This window comes from Bos grunniens, chromosome 6 (assembly GCF_055505025.1).
Source record: "Bos grunniens cultivar Pamir isolate PY7600 chromosome 6, Bosgru_T2T1.0, whole genome shotgun sequence".
Taxonomy (NCBI): Eukaryota; Metazoa; Chordata; class Mammalia; order Artiodactyla; family Bovidae; genus Bos; species Bos grunniens.
The window spans coordinates 6,924,954-6,943,174 of record NC_141170.1 but is presented as its reverse complement, the minus strand read 5'-3'; the positions used below and the strand labels follow the sequence as shown (position 1 = coordinate 6,943,174).

Here is an 18,221-nt window from a genome sequence, read left to right as displayed (position 1 = left end):
TGTGCTTCGAAGTGTGTTAGTCACTCAGTTGTGTCCAACTCATTGAACTTAGTTGTGAAGTGTGTGTGCTTCGAAGGGTGTTAGTCACTCAGTTGTGTCCAACTCATTGAACTTAGTTGTGAAGTGTGTGTGCTTCGAAGTGTGTTAGTCACTCAGTTGTGTCCAACTCATTGAACTTAGTTGTGAAGTGTGTGTGCTTCGAAGTGTGTTAGTCACTCAGTTGTGTCCAACTCATTGAACTTAGTTGTGAAGTGTGTGTGCTTCGAAGGGTGTTAGTCACTCAGTTGTGTCCAACTCATTGAACTTAGTTGTGAAGTGTGTGTGCTTCGAAGGGTGTTAGTCACTCAGTTGTGTCCAACTCATTGTGACCCCATGAACTCGAGCCCGCCAAGTTCCTCTGTCCGTGGAATTCTCCAGGCAAGAATATTGGGATGGGTAGCCATTCCACTCTCCAGGGGATCTTCCTGACCCGGGGGTGAAACCCAGGCCTCCTGCACTGCAGGCAGATTCTTTACAGTTTGGCGCACCAGGGAAGCCAAAGGTGAAAGCTTTAGTCCCTCAGTTGTGTCCGACTCCTTGTGACCCCGTGGACTGTAGCCCGCCAGGCTCCTCTGTCTATGGTACTTTCCAGGCAAGAATACCGGAGTGAATATCCATTCCCTTCTTCAGGGGGTCTTCCCGACCCAGGGGTCAAACCCAGGTCTCCTGCACTGCAGGCAGATTCTTAACCATCTGAGCCGCCAGGGAAGCCCTCGTGTGTTTCAAGACAGGTCCTGTTTTCTGTAGTTGTTCATTCATTTTTGTTGTTGTTCAGTTGCCACGTTGTGTCTGACTTTTTCCGATACCATGGACTGCAGCACGCCAGGCCTTCCTGTCCCTCACCGTCTCCCGGAGTTTGCCCAAGTTCCTGTCCGTTGAATCGGTGATGCCATCCAACTATCTCATCCTCTGTCACCCTCTTCTCCTTCTGCCTTCAGTCTTTCCCAGCATCAGGGTCTTTTCCAAAGAGTCATTCATTCATCCAGCTAAATTTTCTGCCAGGAATTTGTCCAGATCCTGACAATATAGCAGTGAACAAAATAGAACGCCCCTGCCTTAGGGAGCTTACGTTAGCAAGGAAAATTGGTTGATTTACCGTAGGAAGGGGTCAGAGCTGTGATGGATTGTGAAAGTGCCACCACACCGCAGTGACTTTCGAGCAGAGAATGGTGCAGGTCAGCAAACAAGAACATTTAAATAAGTCTTTCTCTCCCTCAGGTTAGAGAATCAGTGATAAATCGTTTCCTCATTGCGAAACACCATTTTCTTCTTTCGGATTTGGTAGTAGAAGAAGAAGTTCCCAATATCAGGTAAAAAAAAAAAATCTTGTTATTTCTTGTAAAAATTATTTGTATTGTATTATATTAAATATTCCCTGTGAATGTAAGATTTCTATCATGGTATGGTATGCATTTGGCCCCCTAACAGTACTGGAAACTGGTAAAGCCTGATGAACGCCTGATGTCACATTTTGGGGGGGATTCTGTTAGCACGAGTATCACGAGACCCTCTCCATCACATTCCAGTGGACCCCATCTCACCTCCCATCACCCCCAAGGGCACTTCCCCAGCCTTGGCCATCTTCTCATTCCAGTCACATGAAATGTGACAGCATCCTTTCCAGCACATCGTCCTCCTGCCTTCATCACCTCCCTGGGCCAAGATCTCCCTCACTCCCCCGTCACAGGGCAGTGGGGTGGCCGAGAATTATCCCGCTGAGATTCTGAGTGGCAGGGAGAGGCCTGGTTCCAGCACTGCTGCTGGGAGGCACAGAGCTGCCCTGTGTTTGGTGGCGGGTGGGCAGCAGGGGAAAGTGGATATTTACATAGAAGTTGGGAATTGACTCTATTTGTTTGCTAAATCGTCTCCCTGTCATTTAAAATAATTCTCAAATGGTCTCAAGTCGAGGCGGATGCATGAAAGATGAAAGAGAACTTTCTATATTGGTGGGCTTGCACAGTCCATTGACTTAATGACCCTTCCTGTGGTTAAATCTCTTGGTCTCCTGAAAGGGCTTCCCCGGTGGCTCAGCTGGTAAAGAATCTGCCTGAAATGTGGGAGACCTGGGTTTGATCCCTGGGTTGGGAAGATCCCCTGGAGAAGGGAAAAGCTACCCACTCCAGTATTCTGGCCTGGAGAATTCTGTAGAGTGTATAATCCACGGGGTTGCAAAGAGTTTTTGTGCAAACTCACAAAAAGTCTTTGGACATATGTCACAAAGTTATTGGACACAACAGATGGTCTCCTGAAAAGGTTATTTCCTATGCATGGACTTCCTCTCTGCCACCCAGCTGGCAAGGAGACAAAAAACTGGTGCAATCCATGGGAGCCCCTTTTCCTGGCTTTGCCTCCATCCTCATACAGAAGGGAGGCTGTGCCCACAGAAAATTCATGCAAAGTGAAAGTGAAGTTGCTCAGTCATATCCGACTCTTTGCGACCCCATGGACTATAGCCTACCAGGTTCCACCATCCATGGGATTGTCCAGGCAAGAATACTGGAGTGGGTTGCCATTTCCTTCTCCAGGAGATCTTCCCGACCCAGGGATTGAACCCAGGTCTCCCGCATTGTAGGCAGACACTTTACCAATCTGAGCCACCAGGGAAGTCCTCTCCATTCCAGGCCCACAGTCCAATCATTGACTGTTTTCTTTTTCAATCATGAAAATTACACTTTAGATGATGATTTTTCATGCTGTTTTCCATTTCTTTTCTTTCTTTTTCTTTTTTCTGCTTTACTTTTCTGCATTAAGTTCTGAAGGCTCAGGGTATGTTCTTTCTTCTTTTCATTTTGGTTTGTTCTTGGCTTTAGATTAAGATATTTCTGTATATAATGGTCCCAGCCACCAAGATGTTCTCATGCTGACTATGGGGACAGCTAAGTCTTGTGACAGGAGATATTCCTCGGGGAGGGAGCAAGTATTGAGGAAAGAAGCGATGTGCTTTGTTACAACCTCCTGGCAAAGGTTTTTCTCTGAGGTTCCCAAGTCTGGGTTAGGCAGGCATCCTGGCAGAGTGATTAAAAAGATGGGCTATAATTTGTGTCAGTGTGGATGGACTTTTGAGGGCATTCCGTTAAATAGGATGAGTCAGAGAAAGATAAGATCTCTGGGATTCTCACATATGTGGAATCTAAAAGAGCCAAACTAATAAGAACAGAGACTAGACTGTTGGTCACACAGGGCTAGGGGCAGGGGGATTGGGGGGATAGTTAAGGGTAGAAGGGTATAAGCCTACAACCAGTAGATAAATAAGTCCTGGAGATCTTATGTACAGCATAGTGATTATCGTCAACAATATAAACTTCAAGGGTGCTAAGAGACTGTATATTAATTGTTCACACCACACACACACACACACACAAAAAAAAAACAATAATTACTTAAAGTGATAGAGGTGTTGGCTAATGCTGCCTACGGTGGTAACCATAATGCCATGTATTAATGTATCAAACACATCTACTGTATACCTTGAACTTATACAGTGTTATATATCAACTGTATCTCACTAAAATTCTAAAATTAAAATGTACGGTAAAACCAAAAAAGACATTTGCAAAAATGTAAAATAGTGTCACTCTCCTCACACTCTTGGTTTTGGGAAAGATAGTTATTTTTTCACAAATTTTACATCACATTGTTATATAATGCGCTTATTCTTGTCCCAAATGAGTTAATGAAAAGATATGTGCAGATATTCAAAGAAAAAGTTGGGCTGTCAAGTCAGGGTGATCTGAGCTTGAACCTCAGCTCCCTCTCCTTCTATTTAGGAGCCTCCAGCAAATTCTATCACCTCTCAGAGCCTCCAGTTTCTTCATATGAAAAATGGGGTAACACCCTTGTAAGGATTAGAAAGAGTATACGTAAGGCCCCTCACACTCTGCTTGAACCGTAGCGGTGCTGGTAAACGGGAGCTCCTCTGTGCTCCCTTAGAAGGCCCTGGGGGGCTCACGGAACCACAGGCCCTGGGAGTCCCTTGGGAGTCATCTCCCTGGGCTGGCACGTGCCTCTTGGAAGGAGGGCTCCAGTCCAGCCAGCTCTTCCGTACTCACAGAGAAGAGCCGCGTGAGCATTGCCAGCCTGAGGCCAGCTCTGCCCAGCTGGCGTTGCTCTGTGGCTGTCGGGCTTAGCCATTCACATCAGCTTCCCGATACGAAGTCTCTGCTGTGCTCTCTTTAGTCTCTGGGGCAAAATTAAACTCGCTGTTCCCTGGCCCTTCTCATTCATAGACTGTGTTGCTTTCACCTTCCAGGAAGTGTTCATGGGTGTCATCTCAGTGACAGGCAGAGACATAGAGAGGTAGAGAGATCCCCCTGGCCCCCCTCCCCTGCCTTCCTCCTATCTCCATCCCCTCCTTTCTCCAGCAGAATCACCGTGGCATCGTGACCACTGTCATCATCCCAACAGTCACTGTGTTAGGGCATCTGCTAATGCTAGACCCGTACCCAGGGGCTCTGTGTACGCGCCTCGCTTAGTCCTCTCAATAACCCCAAGAGGTAGGTATTAATATTCCATTTTACAGATGATGAAACAGAGACAGCAAGAGGTGAAATGATTTGCCCAAGGTGAGCAGGATGCACTGGCCTGGAAATACTGGCCCTGAAAAGCGGTAGAACTGCAGTGAAGAGGGTCAACGAGGAAGGTGGAAGGAAGCATTGGGTGTTGCAGGATTGGCAGGAGCAAAAGCGGACAGTTGGCAAGCTCAGGCCACGTTTGAGGGGCTGGGGGATCAGCAAGGCAGAGGGCAAGCAGGAGGTGCAGGGCGGGGCCCAGAACCTGAGTTATCTGCCTTGGATCAGAAGCTGCTAAAATATACGTTCATCATCTACGCAGTAGATCTCCCCCATCTTGGGAGAATCTTTTGACAATTTCCACCCCTCCTCAAAGAGACAAAGAGTTTTTCGGGGGCCCATGAGGGACCTTGGGGCAGAGTGTGGGAAGGTGTCTCGTGAACTTCCCCAGTCTTTCTTTCCCCTAGAGTCCTAACTGTGTTCTGTAATCATTAGCATTTTGGGCCTGAGCCTTTTCAAGCTGGCAGAACAAAAGCGACCACTGAGGCCAAGGAGAAAAGGCCGGAAGAAGGTGACAGCCCAAAACCTGTCCGACGGAGACATAAAGCTGCTGGTGAACATCATCCGGGCTTACGACATTCCGGTGAGGAAGCCAACGGCAAGGTGAGAGCCCTCCAAGCCGGCCTGGGGTGGGAGCTGCGGGACCCCACCTCTTCACAGTGTGTTCACTCTCATCATCAACAGAGTTGTTGCTCTGTGGGGGCTGAGGGGAGGGATGGGGGTGAGGGTGGGTGTTCTTGATGATGTCAGGGCCCCATTAGTTCCAAGTAACAGAACCAAGGTGGCACTAGAGGTAAAGAACCTGCCTGCCAATGCAAGAGACGTGGGTTCGATTCCTGGCTCTGGAAGGTCCCCTGGAGAGGTCATGGCAACCCACTCCTGTCTTCTTGCCTGGAGAATCCCATGGACAGAGGAGCCTGGTGGGCTACAGTCCATGGGACTACAGAGAGTCAGACATGACTGAGCAACTGTGCACAGCACAGCACAACAGAACCAAATCAGTCGATTTAGGGTAAAGAGGGGCTTTGTTGGCTATATCTCACGGAACAAGAGGACAGCAGATATGGTGGAACCACGAGGGAGACCTAAGATTAAGCTGGCATCTTCAAAGGCCCTTTGTCTCTCTTGCTTCCGTGTGAATTTGCTTCACTCTTTGTGTGATGGAAGTGATTCATCCTCGATGGTTCCACCCCCAGTCATCAGCTCCCCAAAAGGTCCTAGCCCAGGTCGGGTGCTGAGCCACATCTAGTTACCTACAGTCAGGGGCGGGTTCACAGGGACCAGCCCTGAATACGGGGGACAGTCCTCAGAGAAGTGGGTGAGAGCTGGGAAGATACCCCAAAGGTGCATATTCTAGATTCCGAAACATGTGCTGTGAGCACAAAACTGTGGCTTCTTTTTTATCTGCCCAGAGAAAGGAATTACACCCACTGTATTTCATACACTGGGGCAATGGGGACTCCTCAGCCATAAGGAAGTGTTAATCGATTCATTGTGTCTGAGTCTGTGACCCCATGGGCTGTAGCCCACCAGGCTTCTCTGTCCATGGGATTCTCCAGGCTAGAATACTGGGGTGGGTTGCCATTCCCTTCTCCAGGGGATCTTCCTGACCCAGGGATCAAACCCGGGTCACCTGCATTGCAGGCAGATTCTTTTACTGTCTGAGCCACCAGGGAAACCCAACTATAAGTAAGGTGAGCTTAAATTTCTTAGCCCCTTGGAGAACAGAGACAGAAGGAACAAGAATTACTCCTCTTTGCTGGTGCCCTTACCAGTGTGATGAGGGAGGCTATACCTTACTGTACATTCACAGTGTTCTAGGCACTACCCTAGGCACTTTCGTATCTATGATTTCACTTACTTCTCACTACTATTACTGTCTCCATTTTACAAAAGGGCAAATGGAAGTGAAGAGCTTGTCGTGGCTTGCCCAAGGGCCTCCAGCCGTCTGATTACAGAAGTCCCCTGTTCTAGCCTGGGCCTCTTTCCTCCCTAGGTTCTTCCTTTTAAATGATCTATCCACTCCCACCCCCCCTATTATTTTGCCCTCCTTTTTTTCTTCTAACTCATCTACCCATCACAGAACATCCGATCATCACCAACTATTCCCAGAGTTTGGTCACATTTTGTTTTGTGAATGTCTGTCTAAGCTCTTGAATCTGTGCCATAGCATCGCTTCCCCAAGCCACATCCCAGCCTTTTCATCTTGATCACATTAAAGCTCAACTGTGGGGTGAAAAGCTGTTGTTATTTTTTAATGAATAGGCAATAGGTATTATTTTTTATTTCTGTTAAGTTTTTTAAGATTTAAACAATTTCATTCAAATCATTACAAAGAAGCATAATTGATCCTATTGTTTTACATTTAGTATAGACTCATCAAGTCAGCTCAGATACCAATTCTTGCACTAAATCCACCCAAATCTTAGCCCTCTCCCCTTAAAACTAAACTAAATAGGATTTTCAGTACTCTCTCTGCTCTCTTATATCCCATGCCCTCCAGTCTAACACATACCCCACTATATTACGACTCTTTGTTTATCTAGTCTAAGCTAAAGTGTATCTTATTGGCCTTTGCAGCCCCAGAGTCTAACAGATTGCTAAAGTACAGGAGGTACTAAACAGATGTTTGTGTAATAATGCAATTGACAGTGTTCCAAACAGGAAAAAGGTTTTCTCTGGTAGCTGTTGAGTTAAATGTTCCACTTTCCTTGTCTCGTAGTTTGTCTGAAACCCTTTCTGTGAAAAGGTAAGACAGTCTGGTGGAAAGAGACAAGGTGTACTTTGCCACTGAATGTGAAATACTAGATACACCAGAAAATTCAAAACAAATATGCAAGTGGATTGTTGGGATGAGGGGGAAGGCGTCTGGGAGAGGATCTCTGGACATGACCTTCCTTTCTTCCTTTATGATGGCAGTTCAAAAGGGAAAGAGGACAAGACTCGTAGATCCTAACTCGAGCTAGGAATCACTGACCACCTTTTGCCAGTGATGCCTGGCAGGCCCAGAGAGAGAGATCTTACCTGGGATGTGTAGCTCAAGCTTCCTGGAGTATGAAGTTTCAAAAAACATACAGAGAAAGAGGACCTGAATTGGATGGAGGCAGGGCAGGCTGGTTAGGAGGCTCAGGATTCTGCTACCTGAAAGGGATTGATGCTCTCAATTATGGGGGAAAGGCACCCACTAGACCGTAGAGAGAAAAGGTCTCTTCTTCTATTCCAGCCAGACATGCAGACCTAAGGAAGGACGTTGGAAAGGTTCTGGTAGTCACTAGGTGAGTAGGGAGGACCAGAGCATATGAAAAGACTTCTAAAGCGTCAACAAGCTTTGCAAGAATGTCTGCCAGGATAACTATCAGCACCAAACATCTTTGGAGAAACCATCTGCTCAGTAACATAATTAGACTTTCCCTGTCATTTATTTCTTCTGTTCATTTTTCCCTCCTAGTAAATTCCACCAGACATCAAGATCTTCAAGGACCTTCACTGAAAAGCACGCTGCTTCCCCGACAACACACAGCCCAGCCCACAGCGCCGACTACCCCCTCGGCCAGGTGAGATACCCAAGTGCTGGCTCTCTGGTTAGAATCTTGCCCCTTATGTTTTTAAGAATTGCCTAGAAAGTTCATAATCCATTTTCTGTCTCATTTTCTTTGGAAATATACTATTTAGAATCATGTTTTTCCTCTGCTCAGAACAAAATAATTCTACTAACTGTTACAGACTGTTTTCTCTTGATTAAAAAAAATAGTATAGAAATTTATTAAAAGTATATGCATAAACTTCCAAACTTCCAGTTTCTGCTCGGGATTTAGTGAGCTGAAAAGGGTTTCAATCCTAAACTGAAACAAACCAATAACAAAAAATCTAGCTAAACAGAAACTGTACATGTTCTTTTTTTTTTTTTAAAGGTTTTAGTACGTCCTTTTGTAGAAGTTTCATTTCAGCGAACAATCTGCCATACCACTACAGCAGAAGGACCAAATCCCAGCTGGAATGAAGAACTTGAACTTCCATTTAGGTAGGCATATTTTTCTCATATCACAAGTGGTTCCAATCAAGGGGGGAAAAAATGGGAAATGTCCAGCTTTTGAAATGTGGGTTCATTGTTAGGATACCCCACTCAACTCCAGGCTCTGGTTCCTCAGAGCCCAAGCTTTCCACTCCCTTGACCCCATAGGCCCTACACTGATTTTTTTTTTCTTCCCTATCTCCCCAGCTCTGGGAGCCTTAAGTAATTTCAAACCCAAATCTCCTTCATTGCAGGTGGTCTCCTGCATTTTGGGTTGTTTCTTTACCAACTGAGCCACCTTGGAAACAGAACTAGTTAAGTCAGAAGACAAACAGGAGAAAAAAAAAAGAAAGAGAGAGAGAGAAATAGATACCACTTTTCTACACAGTATAAGCAAAAAAGAATGAGCAAAGTTCAAGGCCAACGCTCAACCAAGCAGATGCAGTGGCCCGGTTTGGAGCCATGCCATGGAGAGGGCTGCTCTGGCCAGGCCTGGCAAAACTCAGAGCAGCTGATGTAGCAGATGAACCTCAGCTCGGCCTTGGTTAATTGGCAGGAAAAGTGACTGGGCTTCCCTGTTGGCTCAGTGGTAAAGAACTCGCCAGCCAATGCAGGAGACACGGCTTCAATCCCCGGGTGGGGAAGATGCCCTGGAGGAGGAATTGGCAACCCACTCCAGCATTCTTGCCTGGGAAACCACATGGACAGAGGAGCCAGGCAGGCTGCAGTCCATGAGGTCACAAAGAGTCGGACAGGACTTAGAGATGAAACAACAAACCACACTGTAGGATCCCCGTGCTGGAGAAACCCTTTAACTGAAAGAACTGCCATTAGTCCTCATTTCTTTGCTCATATTCCTGTTTGGACATTGGAGTGCTCACTATTTCTCTTTTGCTTCTTTCGTGTTCTCTGATCGTGGTGCACATCTGCAGGGCCCCCAACGGGGATTATAGCACCGCCAGCCTGCAGTCAGTGAAAGACGACGTGTTCATCAACATCTTTGATGAAGTGCTGTATGACGTCTTGGAGGTGAGCTCACGTTTTTGAGGAAGATGTCTGTACTTGTTTTCATATCCTCTACCCGCCGTGCAAGGCCTGTCAGGGAGGAGAAATTTTCCCCTTATTCTTGTGGGGTCTGTTAGCTGGTCTGATAATTAAGCTGACACAAGATAGATTAACAGGGGGGAAGGAAACCAACTTTTAATTTTGTGCATACAGAAGTCTCATAGATACAATATCTAGGAAGTGACCAAGGCAGATAGCTTTTATACTTTTTAGACAAAGAAATGATAAAGATGTGAGGAGTTGACGAGATAAGGACGTTTGGATTCAATGTGGTAAATTAGTAAAGGCTAACAAGGTGCATTTATGCAGCCTCCCCGGCCTTGGAGTCCCTCTCTGGTGAAAAGGTGTCTCTCTACGCAAGATGCAGGGAAGGTACCTTTCCTCGGGTTGGGGTGGGTGAGGGGGGGTGGGTTATTTCCTGCTTTCTGGAGACTGGAGACAAAGGAGGGTCTGGGTGTTCTTGCACCAGCTGTTTTTCAAATAACTTGAATTCAAAATAACCAATCTGCCACTTTGGCAGGTCTGGGGGCAGCCTGCCCTCAGTACCATAGGTCCCCAAATTCGGGATGTTTGAAACTTGACATGTATGAATGAGGAACGGGAGGAGGGAGGAAGAGAAACAGCTTTTTAAAAACAATAATTTTATTTATTTATCTTTGGCTGGGCTGGGTCTTTGCTTCTCTGAGGGCTTTCTCTAGCTGCAGTGCGAGGTCTTACTGCCATGGCTTCTCTTGTTTCTGTTCACCGGCTCCAGGGCGCGTGGGCTTAGTTGCGCCAAGGCATGCGGGATCTTCCAGGACCAGAGATCAAACCCATGTCTCCTGCACTGGCAGGCAGGTTCTTAACCACTGCGCCACCAGGGAAGCCTGAGAACCAGCCCTTTTGTTTTCAATCTGAGTGTCTGCTATGATCCAGGAATTGTGCTAATTCTTTATTAGCACATTGCCTTAGCTCTTTCTAAGCACACTGTCTTAATTCTAAAATAACCCATGAAATAGATTATCATTTTTCTTGTTGTTTTGTTTTTTCTTTTTTAAAATATTAATTTATTCAGTTGGCCACACTGGGTCTTAGCTGTGGCATGTGGGAGCTAGTCCCCTGACCAGGGATTGAACCTGGGCCCCCTGTATTGGAAGTGCAGAATCATACCCACTGAACCACCAGGGAAGTCCCCAAAGTAGACCGTTAAACTCCCAATTTATTGATGAGGAAACTGAGGTCCAGAGAGGTTAAATGACTTTCCTGGTTTTTACATAACTATTAAGTGTCTCAACAAGAATGTGACTTATATCTGTTTAACCTAAACCTACTGTGCTTTCAGCTAAAATCCTGCTGCTTTCCTGCTGTCGAGTTACTTATTAAATGACTGTCTGGAGTTGTTAAACAATTATGACTTCCCACCCCTCCTTTAGGACGACCGTGAAAGAGGAAGTGGAATCCACACTCGTATTGAGAGACACTGGCTGGGGTGTGTGAAAATTCCGTTCAGCACGATATATTTCCAAGCAAGGGTAAGCGTCTGAAGTCAGAATTCCATGGCAGTGGGGAACTGCTCTATCCAGCTTTCCTGGTACAGCTTTCTTTGTGGAGGTATACCCTTAACACTGGGGCTTCCTTGGTGGCTTAGTAGTAAAGAATCCACCTGCCAATGCAGGAGATGGGGGCTCGATCCCTGGGTCGGGAAGATCCCCTGGAGGAGGAAATGGCAACCCACTCCAGTATTCTTGCCTAGGAAATCCCACGGACAGAGGAGCCTGGTGGGCTACAGTCTGTGGGGCCCCAGAGTCAGTCGGATACGATTCAGCGACTGAGCAGGAGCACCCTTAACCCTGAGAGGACCGACACGCAAGGCCACTATTGGAAAGATAAATATCACTGTGTAAAGCCACTGATCTGTCATATTTGCATGACTTACTAAAACACCTATCTTCCTGACGATTAGTAGTTCACGTGCTGCTTTTCCAATCTGATAGTTTTTTTTAACACTTAAATAGATGTGAAGAAGGTAGGACAAAGTAGAAACTTGTCAAGAATGACTGGAGTCGGGTGGCCAGATGCCTGAGAATAACCTGAAGAAAACAATCAGGCCAGCTGATGGCCCCTTTAATTAAGTGCATTCATGTTTCCAGAGTCCTCACTATTTCAGAAATGAACATCGGTTGACTCGCTCAACTAAGTACCATTCTTCAGAGTTTAACAATTTTGTGTAAGAGGATCCATCAGGTTAACAATTCTTGAATGGCAGAGCAACTCTAATCTGGGACAGTTAAAGGTTTTGAAATGGCATTAACACCCCAGTATTAAATCCATAGCAACAGGGAGCTTTGAGGCAAAGTCATGCTAATCTCACACAGCTCCAGAGGAGACAGTGTAATTCCACAGGTGATGGCCGCATGGAACAAACGCTGCCTCTGTCAGAGCCTCGGGCAAGACCCAGAACAAAACTCCAGTCTGAGAGGCTTGAATTGGTTGGAATATCAGGAATCGTTTAGCATTGCAGTCTTCCCTAGACCAAAGGGACTGTCTGTAGGTGGTGCCGCAGTTTTATGCTTGCCAGATACTCTACAGTACTTTCCTCTTGGACTAGATTTGAAATGAAAAATAGAATTTAAAGAGCACATCATTTTGCAAATCCTACTTCCCGTGTTATGTGGCATCACACGAGGAAGGGTACTCAGAAGTAGTTCCTCCAAAGCTCTTCCCGATAAAAGAGTAAACTGCTTTTCTGTATTCTGGTAACAACCACACTCTGGTTGAGTCCCCTAAAGTAAGCACCTCACTGGCTTCTAGGGAAGCCTGCTCTCCTTCCAGTCACTCTGTCATCAGTTTCTTCTTTGAACTGTGCCGTGAGCCAAGTTCCTCCCTGTTGTTGCTGCCTAGCCGCTAAGTCTGACTCTCTGCGACCCTATGTACTGTAGCCCACTAGGGCTCTCTGTCTCCGGGATTCTCCAAGCAAGAATACTAGAGTGGGTTGCCATTTCTTTCTCCAGGGGATGTTCCCAACGCAGGGATCGAACCCACATCTTCTGCATCAGCAGGCAGATTCTTTGCCACAGACTTGTTTTGCCGATTGAGTCGTGAGGTTTAATTAAGGTGACAAACTAGCTATATGATATGGTCCTGATAAATACAATTATTACTATTATTATTGGGCTTCCCTGGTGGCCCATTTATTTCTATTATTATTACTGCATCAGAATTCTGTTCATTTTGTGTGGCTGCAAACCAAGATCTATGAGTAATGGGTCCAGGGAGGAACTTGGGCATCCCAGGTGGCTCAGTGGTAAAGAATCTGGCTGCCAACGCAGGAAATGCAGGTTCCATCCCTGGGTCGGGAAGATCCCCTGGAGGCGGAACTGGCAACCCACATCAGTATTCTTGCCTGGAAAATTCCATGGACAGAGGAGCCTGGTGGGCTACAGTCCATGGGGTCGCAGAGTCAGACACGACTGAGCCACCGAGCACGCACGCATGCACTAGGAGGGGCGTAACTGGCACCTAGTGCACTGAGGCCGGGAAAGCTGCAAATGCCCCGCAGGGCCCAGGCCTGCCTCCCATAGTGCTATCGGTCCCAACCGACAGTGCCCAGGGTGAGAAGCTCTGTCTTAAGTTCCTACACTTCAGCTACTTGGAGATGGTGCCACTGCCTCCTGGCTCATCTGCTGTTTCAGCTGAAGTTTATACAGCTCTGTGTTTACACTCTTCCTCCCCCTGCATCCTCCCATCTGCCTGGTTCAGGCTTTAGGGAAGCTCCCAGGTAAGTGTTAGTCACTCAGTTGTATCTGACTCTCTGTGACCCCATGGACTGTAGCCTACCAGGCTCCTCTGTCTGTGGGATTCTCCAGGCGAGAATACTGGAGTGGGTTGCCGTTTCCTTCTCCAAGGGATCTTCCCGACCCAGGGATCGAACCTGGGTCTCCCGCATTGCAGGCAAACTCTTTACTGACTGAGCTACCAGGGAAGACCCACCAAAGCAAGGAGGAAAATAAATAAGAGCTTATTTCATTCCTCTCTAGAGGGCATAGTCACTGAAAGCTTCAGTTCTTTCTGTCTTTGTTCTGAGAAATAAATGTCGCAAAAGACTGAAATAAAAATTGGATTCTTTGAAAATCCGTGAGTCTAAAATTCTAGCCCTGAGTAGTTTTGTGGCACCAGACAGTCTTTTGTAAACTTGATTGTTTTGACTACAAAGGTGTAAAAAGTTCTGCCTTTTTGAACGTCTGTGTAAGTTAGGTCGTTTTATGCAAGTGGCTTGTAATTCATTGAGCCTGCATCCAGCCTCCTGTGTATGCACACCAAACACTGCTACCTGTCGGAGAAGGGTGACACAAAGGGGAACACAACGCAGATTCTGTGTGCAGAGAACAGTAATCTAAAAGTAGACGATAAATACGCAACAACAAAGCCTGGCAGAATGTGTCAGTGCGATAAATGAAAGAAGCAAGCTACCTGTGAGGCTGGCAGAAATGACAAAACAAACCACGAAGGAGATAGCATCTGACCTGAGCCTTGAAAAATGATTCAAATTCTAAAATGTGGAGACACGGAGCTGGGCATCCCAGCAAAGGGGGCTGGCTGCCAGCTAACACTTGCCATGGGCCGGGCATTTTTCTTAGTGTTTTACATCTATTAATCCACTCAACACACATAATGACCCTACAAAGTAGGTACTATTATTGTTTCCTTTTTACAAATGCACAAGTTGAGTCACTTGGGGTTTAACCCAGGATTTGAACCCAGGCAACCTAATGTGGGAAAGATTGAAGGCAGGAGGAGAGGGGACAGCAGAGGATGAGGTGGTTGGACGGCATCACTGACTCAGTGTACATGAGTTTGAGTGAGCTCAGGGAGATGGCGAAGGACAGGGAAGCCTGGCGAGCTGCAGTCCATGGGGTCGAAAAGAGTGGGACATGACTGAGCCACTGAAGAACAACCACCTAGTGTGGGTATCAGCCTGCACAACTAGTACACGCTGTGCTGAGCCAAGCACAGCAGGCAGGGAGATAGCCTTGCTGACGGGGCGTAAGAAGACAAGTCTAGAGAGACGGGTGTGCCCTGAATACCAGTCTGAGCAGTTTCTACTGAATTCATCACATCATGGGGAGCTGACTTGCCTTTGAACTTCTGTTGGAAAATCACCAGGATGCTTCAGTTCAGTTCAGTTGCTCAGTCATGTCTGACTCTTTGTGACCCCATGGACTGCAGCACACCAGGCCTCCCTGTCTATCACCAACCTCTGGAGCTTGATCAAACTCGAGCCCGTCAAGTCGATGCCATCCAACCATCTCATCCTCTATCGTCCCCTTCTCCTCCCGCCTTCAATCTTTCCCAGCATCAGGGTCTTCTCCAGTGAGTCAGCTCTTCGCATCAGGTAGCCTAAGTATTGCAGTTTCTGCCTCAGCACCAGTCCTTCCAATGAATATTGAGGACTGATTTCCTTTAGGATGGACTGGTTGGATCGCCTTGCAGTCCAAGGGACTCTCAAGAGTCTTCTCCAACACCACAGTTTAGAAGCATCACTTCTTCTGTGCTCAGCTTTCTTTAGTCCAGCTCTCACATCCACACATGACCACTCTCACTCTCTCTCACCAGGATGCTTACTAGTTGTATTTTCTTCACAGATCGATGGAACGTTTAAGATCGATATTCCCCCAGTGCTCCTGGGCTACAGTAAGGAGCGAAGCGTGATGATGGACCGGGGTTTTGACTCTGTCCGAAGCCTGAGTGAAGGCTCTTACATCACCCTGTTTATTACCTTGGAGCCTCAGCTAGTTCCTGGGGAGTCGGTTCGAGAAAAGGTAACTGTGTAGTCTCCAGAATCCCATATGAGATGCAGATGAAACGTGAGAGAGGCTTGCTAGGCTATGCTTTCCTAAAATTAGACTGAACAGATAAGCAGAGGTTTCCTTTCTTGAGCATCTATTATTACATTCAGAGAGGAGCTTCCAAACGGGGAGAGAGCAGACTATGACTGGGGCCGACAGGCCGAAAACCAGAGGGCCCTTTGCACTGGGCATTCTTCCCAGGCAACTGACCTCCTACTGCAGGAGTTTTAAGAGCCCCGTGGCCTTCCTTCCTTAAAATGAGACTATCTAAGCTGTCAACTGCTGCCTTCAGTGGCTTTTCACTGCCCCACTGTGGCTGCAGGTGGCATTTCTCTTAGACCTCCAAAATGCGGGCTTAGGAAAATCCCTCTGAAATGCAAACTCGGCCGCTCCTTGTGCCTTGACAGGACCCGGGCGTCCTAAACACACAGCAGCAGAAACGAGCCCTCAGGGAGCCCCTGCAGGTCTTTCAGGAAAGAGAGGGTCTTGCCCTAAACAGTAGGGACCATAACCTGGAATTGTTTTTCCGCTCAACAGCAACTGCCAGGATTAGCAGATTAGTCTTCCCTCCACCATCATCCCACGCTGAGCCATACCATGCGGTTTTTCTTAAGTGATTTACTCATGGAATGGTCTAAGAAAATCAGTAGTAACTCCTGAAACTCTTATTTTAACATCCCTACTTTGTGTCGGTAAAAACGAAAGTGTTTTAAAGTAGATGATTTCTGTTAATGAAGTCTTCCTCTTATTTTGTTTTTCCTTTCTTGCCTCTGATAGATGGGTGACATGCTTAAAAAGGTACCATGTATTTTGTTTTGCTGTTCATCAGTCAGTGGTTATTGAGCTTCCGTCACCTGCTTCTGTCCTCTGCCTCGTTATAGAAGCTGCTGGGTCCTAATGTATGTGTAATCCCTTGGCCTGGAACTACAGACGTCTGCAGTTCCTGTCTAGTCTTGCCTCTGGGCCCATGTCATCTTGTCAGAAAGATTCTTATTTAGCTCTGAATCTGGAAGTCACATGTCAGAATGTCACCTGCATACTGGGAGCCACTTCCACTGTTTCCAAGCCCATAAAACCAATGACCTGCTTCTTACAGAAGCAGCGTGGCTATGACACTTATTTCTGGCCAGTGGAGCTGCCACAGTATAGGTAGTCAAAGAGAGGGGGAGAAAAAAAAAAAAAAGAAAACATTCAGTTTTCTGTAAATATTCACATTAACCAAAAGTTAAGGAATTGAGCCAGTTAAGAATCTTCCAAATTTCATGCTGAATCAACTGTGAATTTGTTGGTTCTACCTTTGTTTTATAATAAATAACCCCAATCCTTTTAGCATTTGGCTTTCGCCTGGCACTTCTCAGATGACCAACTCAGCATTTGTTGTTGTTTAGTTGCTCAGGCATGTCCGACTCTTTTGCAGCTCCATGGACTGTACCCTGCCAGACTCCTCTGTCCATGGAATTCTCCAGCAAGAATACTGGGGCAGGTTGCCATTTTCTTCTCCAGGGCATCTTCCCAACCCAGGGATCGAACCTGTGTCTCCTGCACTAGCAAGCAGATTCTTTACCACTGAGAAACCAGGGAAACCCTCACCAGTTTAGCATACTGCTCCTTAAATTACTGCTTCAGCCCATTAAATGGTAATTCTGGTAATTTAAACAGGTATTAACGACCATTATGAGATACCTGTTAAACGTTTACCTTATGCATGCTTGGTGCAGAGAAGAACACAAAATGACTCAGACATGGGCCCTGCTCCCAGGAAGCACTGGCCATGGAGTCAAAATGCACAGCAGATATTCAGGTCTACGTGGTAGGAAAAGTTTTATATTGAGTTGGCGGAAATGTTCATTCATGTTTTACCATAACAGCTTACAGAAAACCCAAACGAAAAAAAAAAAAAAGAAAACCCAAACGAACTTTTTGGCCAACCCAGTATATACTTGTTTCAATCTAGAATGCCAACAGTCAGTGCTCATGCCAGATTTTCACTGTTCTCTCTGGACAGTGCCTATAGGTGCCTCTCTCTAATGCCTCCCTGGCACACAGTGTCTATCCCTATAGGATCTCTGGTCAAGTATTAGTATTTTAAGCCCCTGATTCCTTATTAATGGTCTCCTCTAGACTAGCTTACTCCTTGGAAGAAAAGTTATGACCAACCTAAACAGCATATTCAAAAGCAGAGACATTACTTTGCCAACAAAGGTTCGTCTAGTCAAGGCTATGGTTTTTCCAGTGGTCATGTATGGATGTGAGAGTTGGACTATAAAGAAAGCTGAGCGCCCAAGAATTGATGGTTTTGAAGTGTGGTATTGGAGAAGACTCTTGAGAGTCCCTTGGACTGCAAGGAGATCCAACCAGTCCATCCTAAACGAAATCAGTCCTGGGTGTTCATTGGAAGGACTGATGTTGAAACTGAAACTCCAATACTTTGGCCACCTGATTCGAAGAGATGACTCATTGGAAAAGACCCTGATGCTGGGAAAGATTGAGGGCAGGAGGAGAAGGGACAACAGAGGATGAGATGGTTGGATGGCATCACCGACTCAATGGATATGGGTTTGGGTGGACTCCGGGAGTTGGTAATGGACAGGGAGGCCTGGCGTGCTACGGTTCATGGGGTCGCAAAGAGTTGGATACGACTGAGCGACTGAACTGAACAGAACTGAACTAGACTAGAAGTTTCTTGAGGGGTCTGCCTTATATACACTTATC

General features: G+C 46.5%; 1 protein-coding gene across 11 annotated transcripts in view; it reads left to right on the top strand.

The window, feature by feature from the left end:
• CC2D2A (coiled-coil and C2 domain containing 2A) overlaps window positions 1-18,221 on the top strand; it is a 131,937-nt gene that overhangs the window by 90,500 nt on the left and 23,216 nt on the right. For 9 of the 11 annotated variants that reach the window (XM_086404752.1, XM_086404753.1, XM_086404760.1 and 6 more), the window contains 7 exons: window positions 1,258-1,349; window positions 5,043-5,210; window positions 8,056-8,161; window positions 8,519-8,628; window positions 9,552-9,648; window positions 11,097-11,195; window positions 15,306-15,482. In XM_086404752.1, coding sequence (XP_086260878.1) covers window positions 1,258-1,349; window positions 5,043-5,210; window positions 8,056-8,161; window positions 8,519-8,628; window positions 9,552-9,648; window positions 11,097-11,195; window positions 15,306-15,482 — 849 coding nt within the window. Of the gene's footprint in view, window positions 1-1,257; window positions 1,350-4,400; window positions 4,533-5,042; window positions 5,211-8,055; window positions 8,162-8,518; window positions 8,629-9,551; window positions 9,649-11,096; window positions 11,196-15,305; window positions 15,483-18,221 lie in introns of those variants that run through there. The other 2 variants (XR_015165147.1, XR_015165146.1) reach the window with 2 other exon arrangements.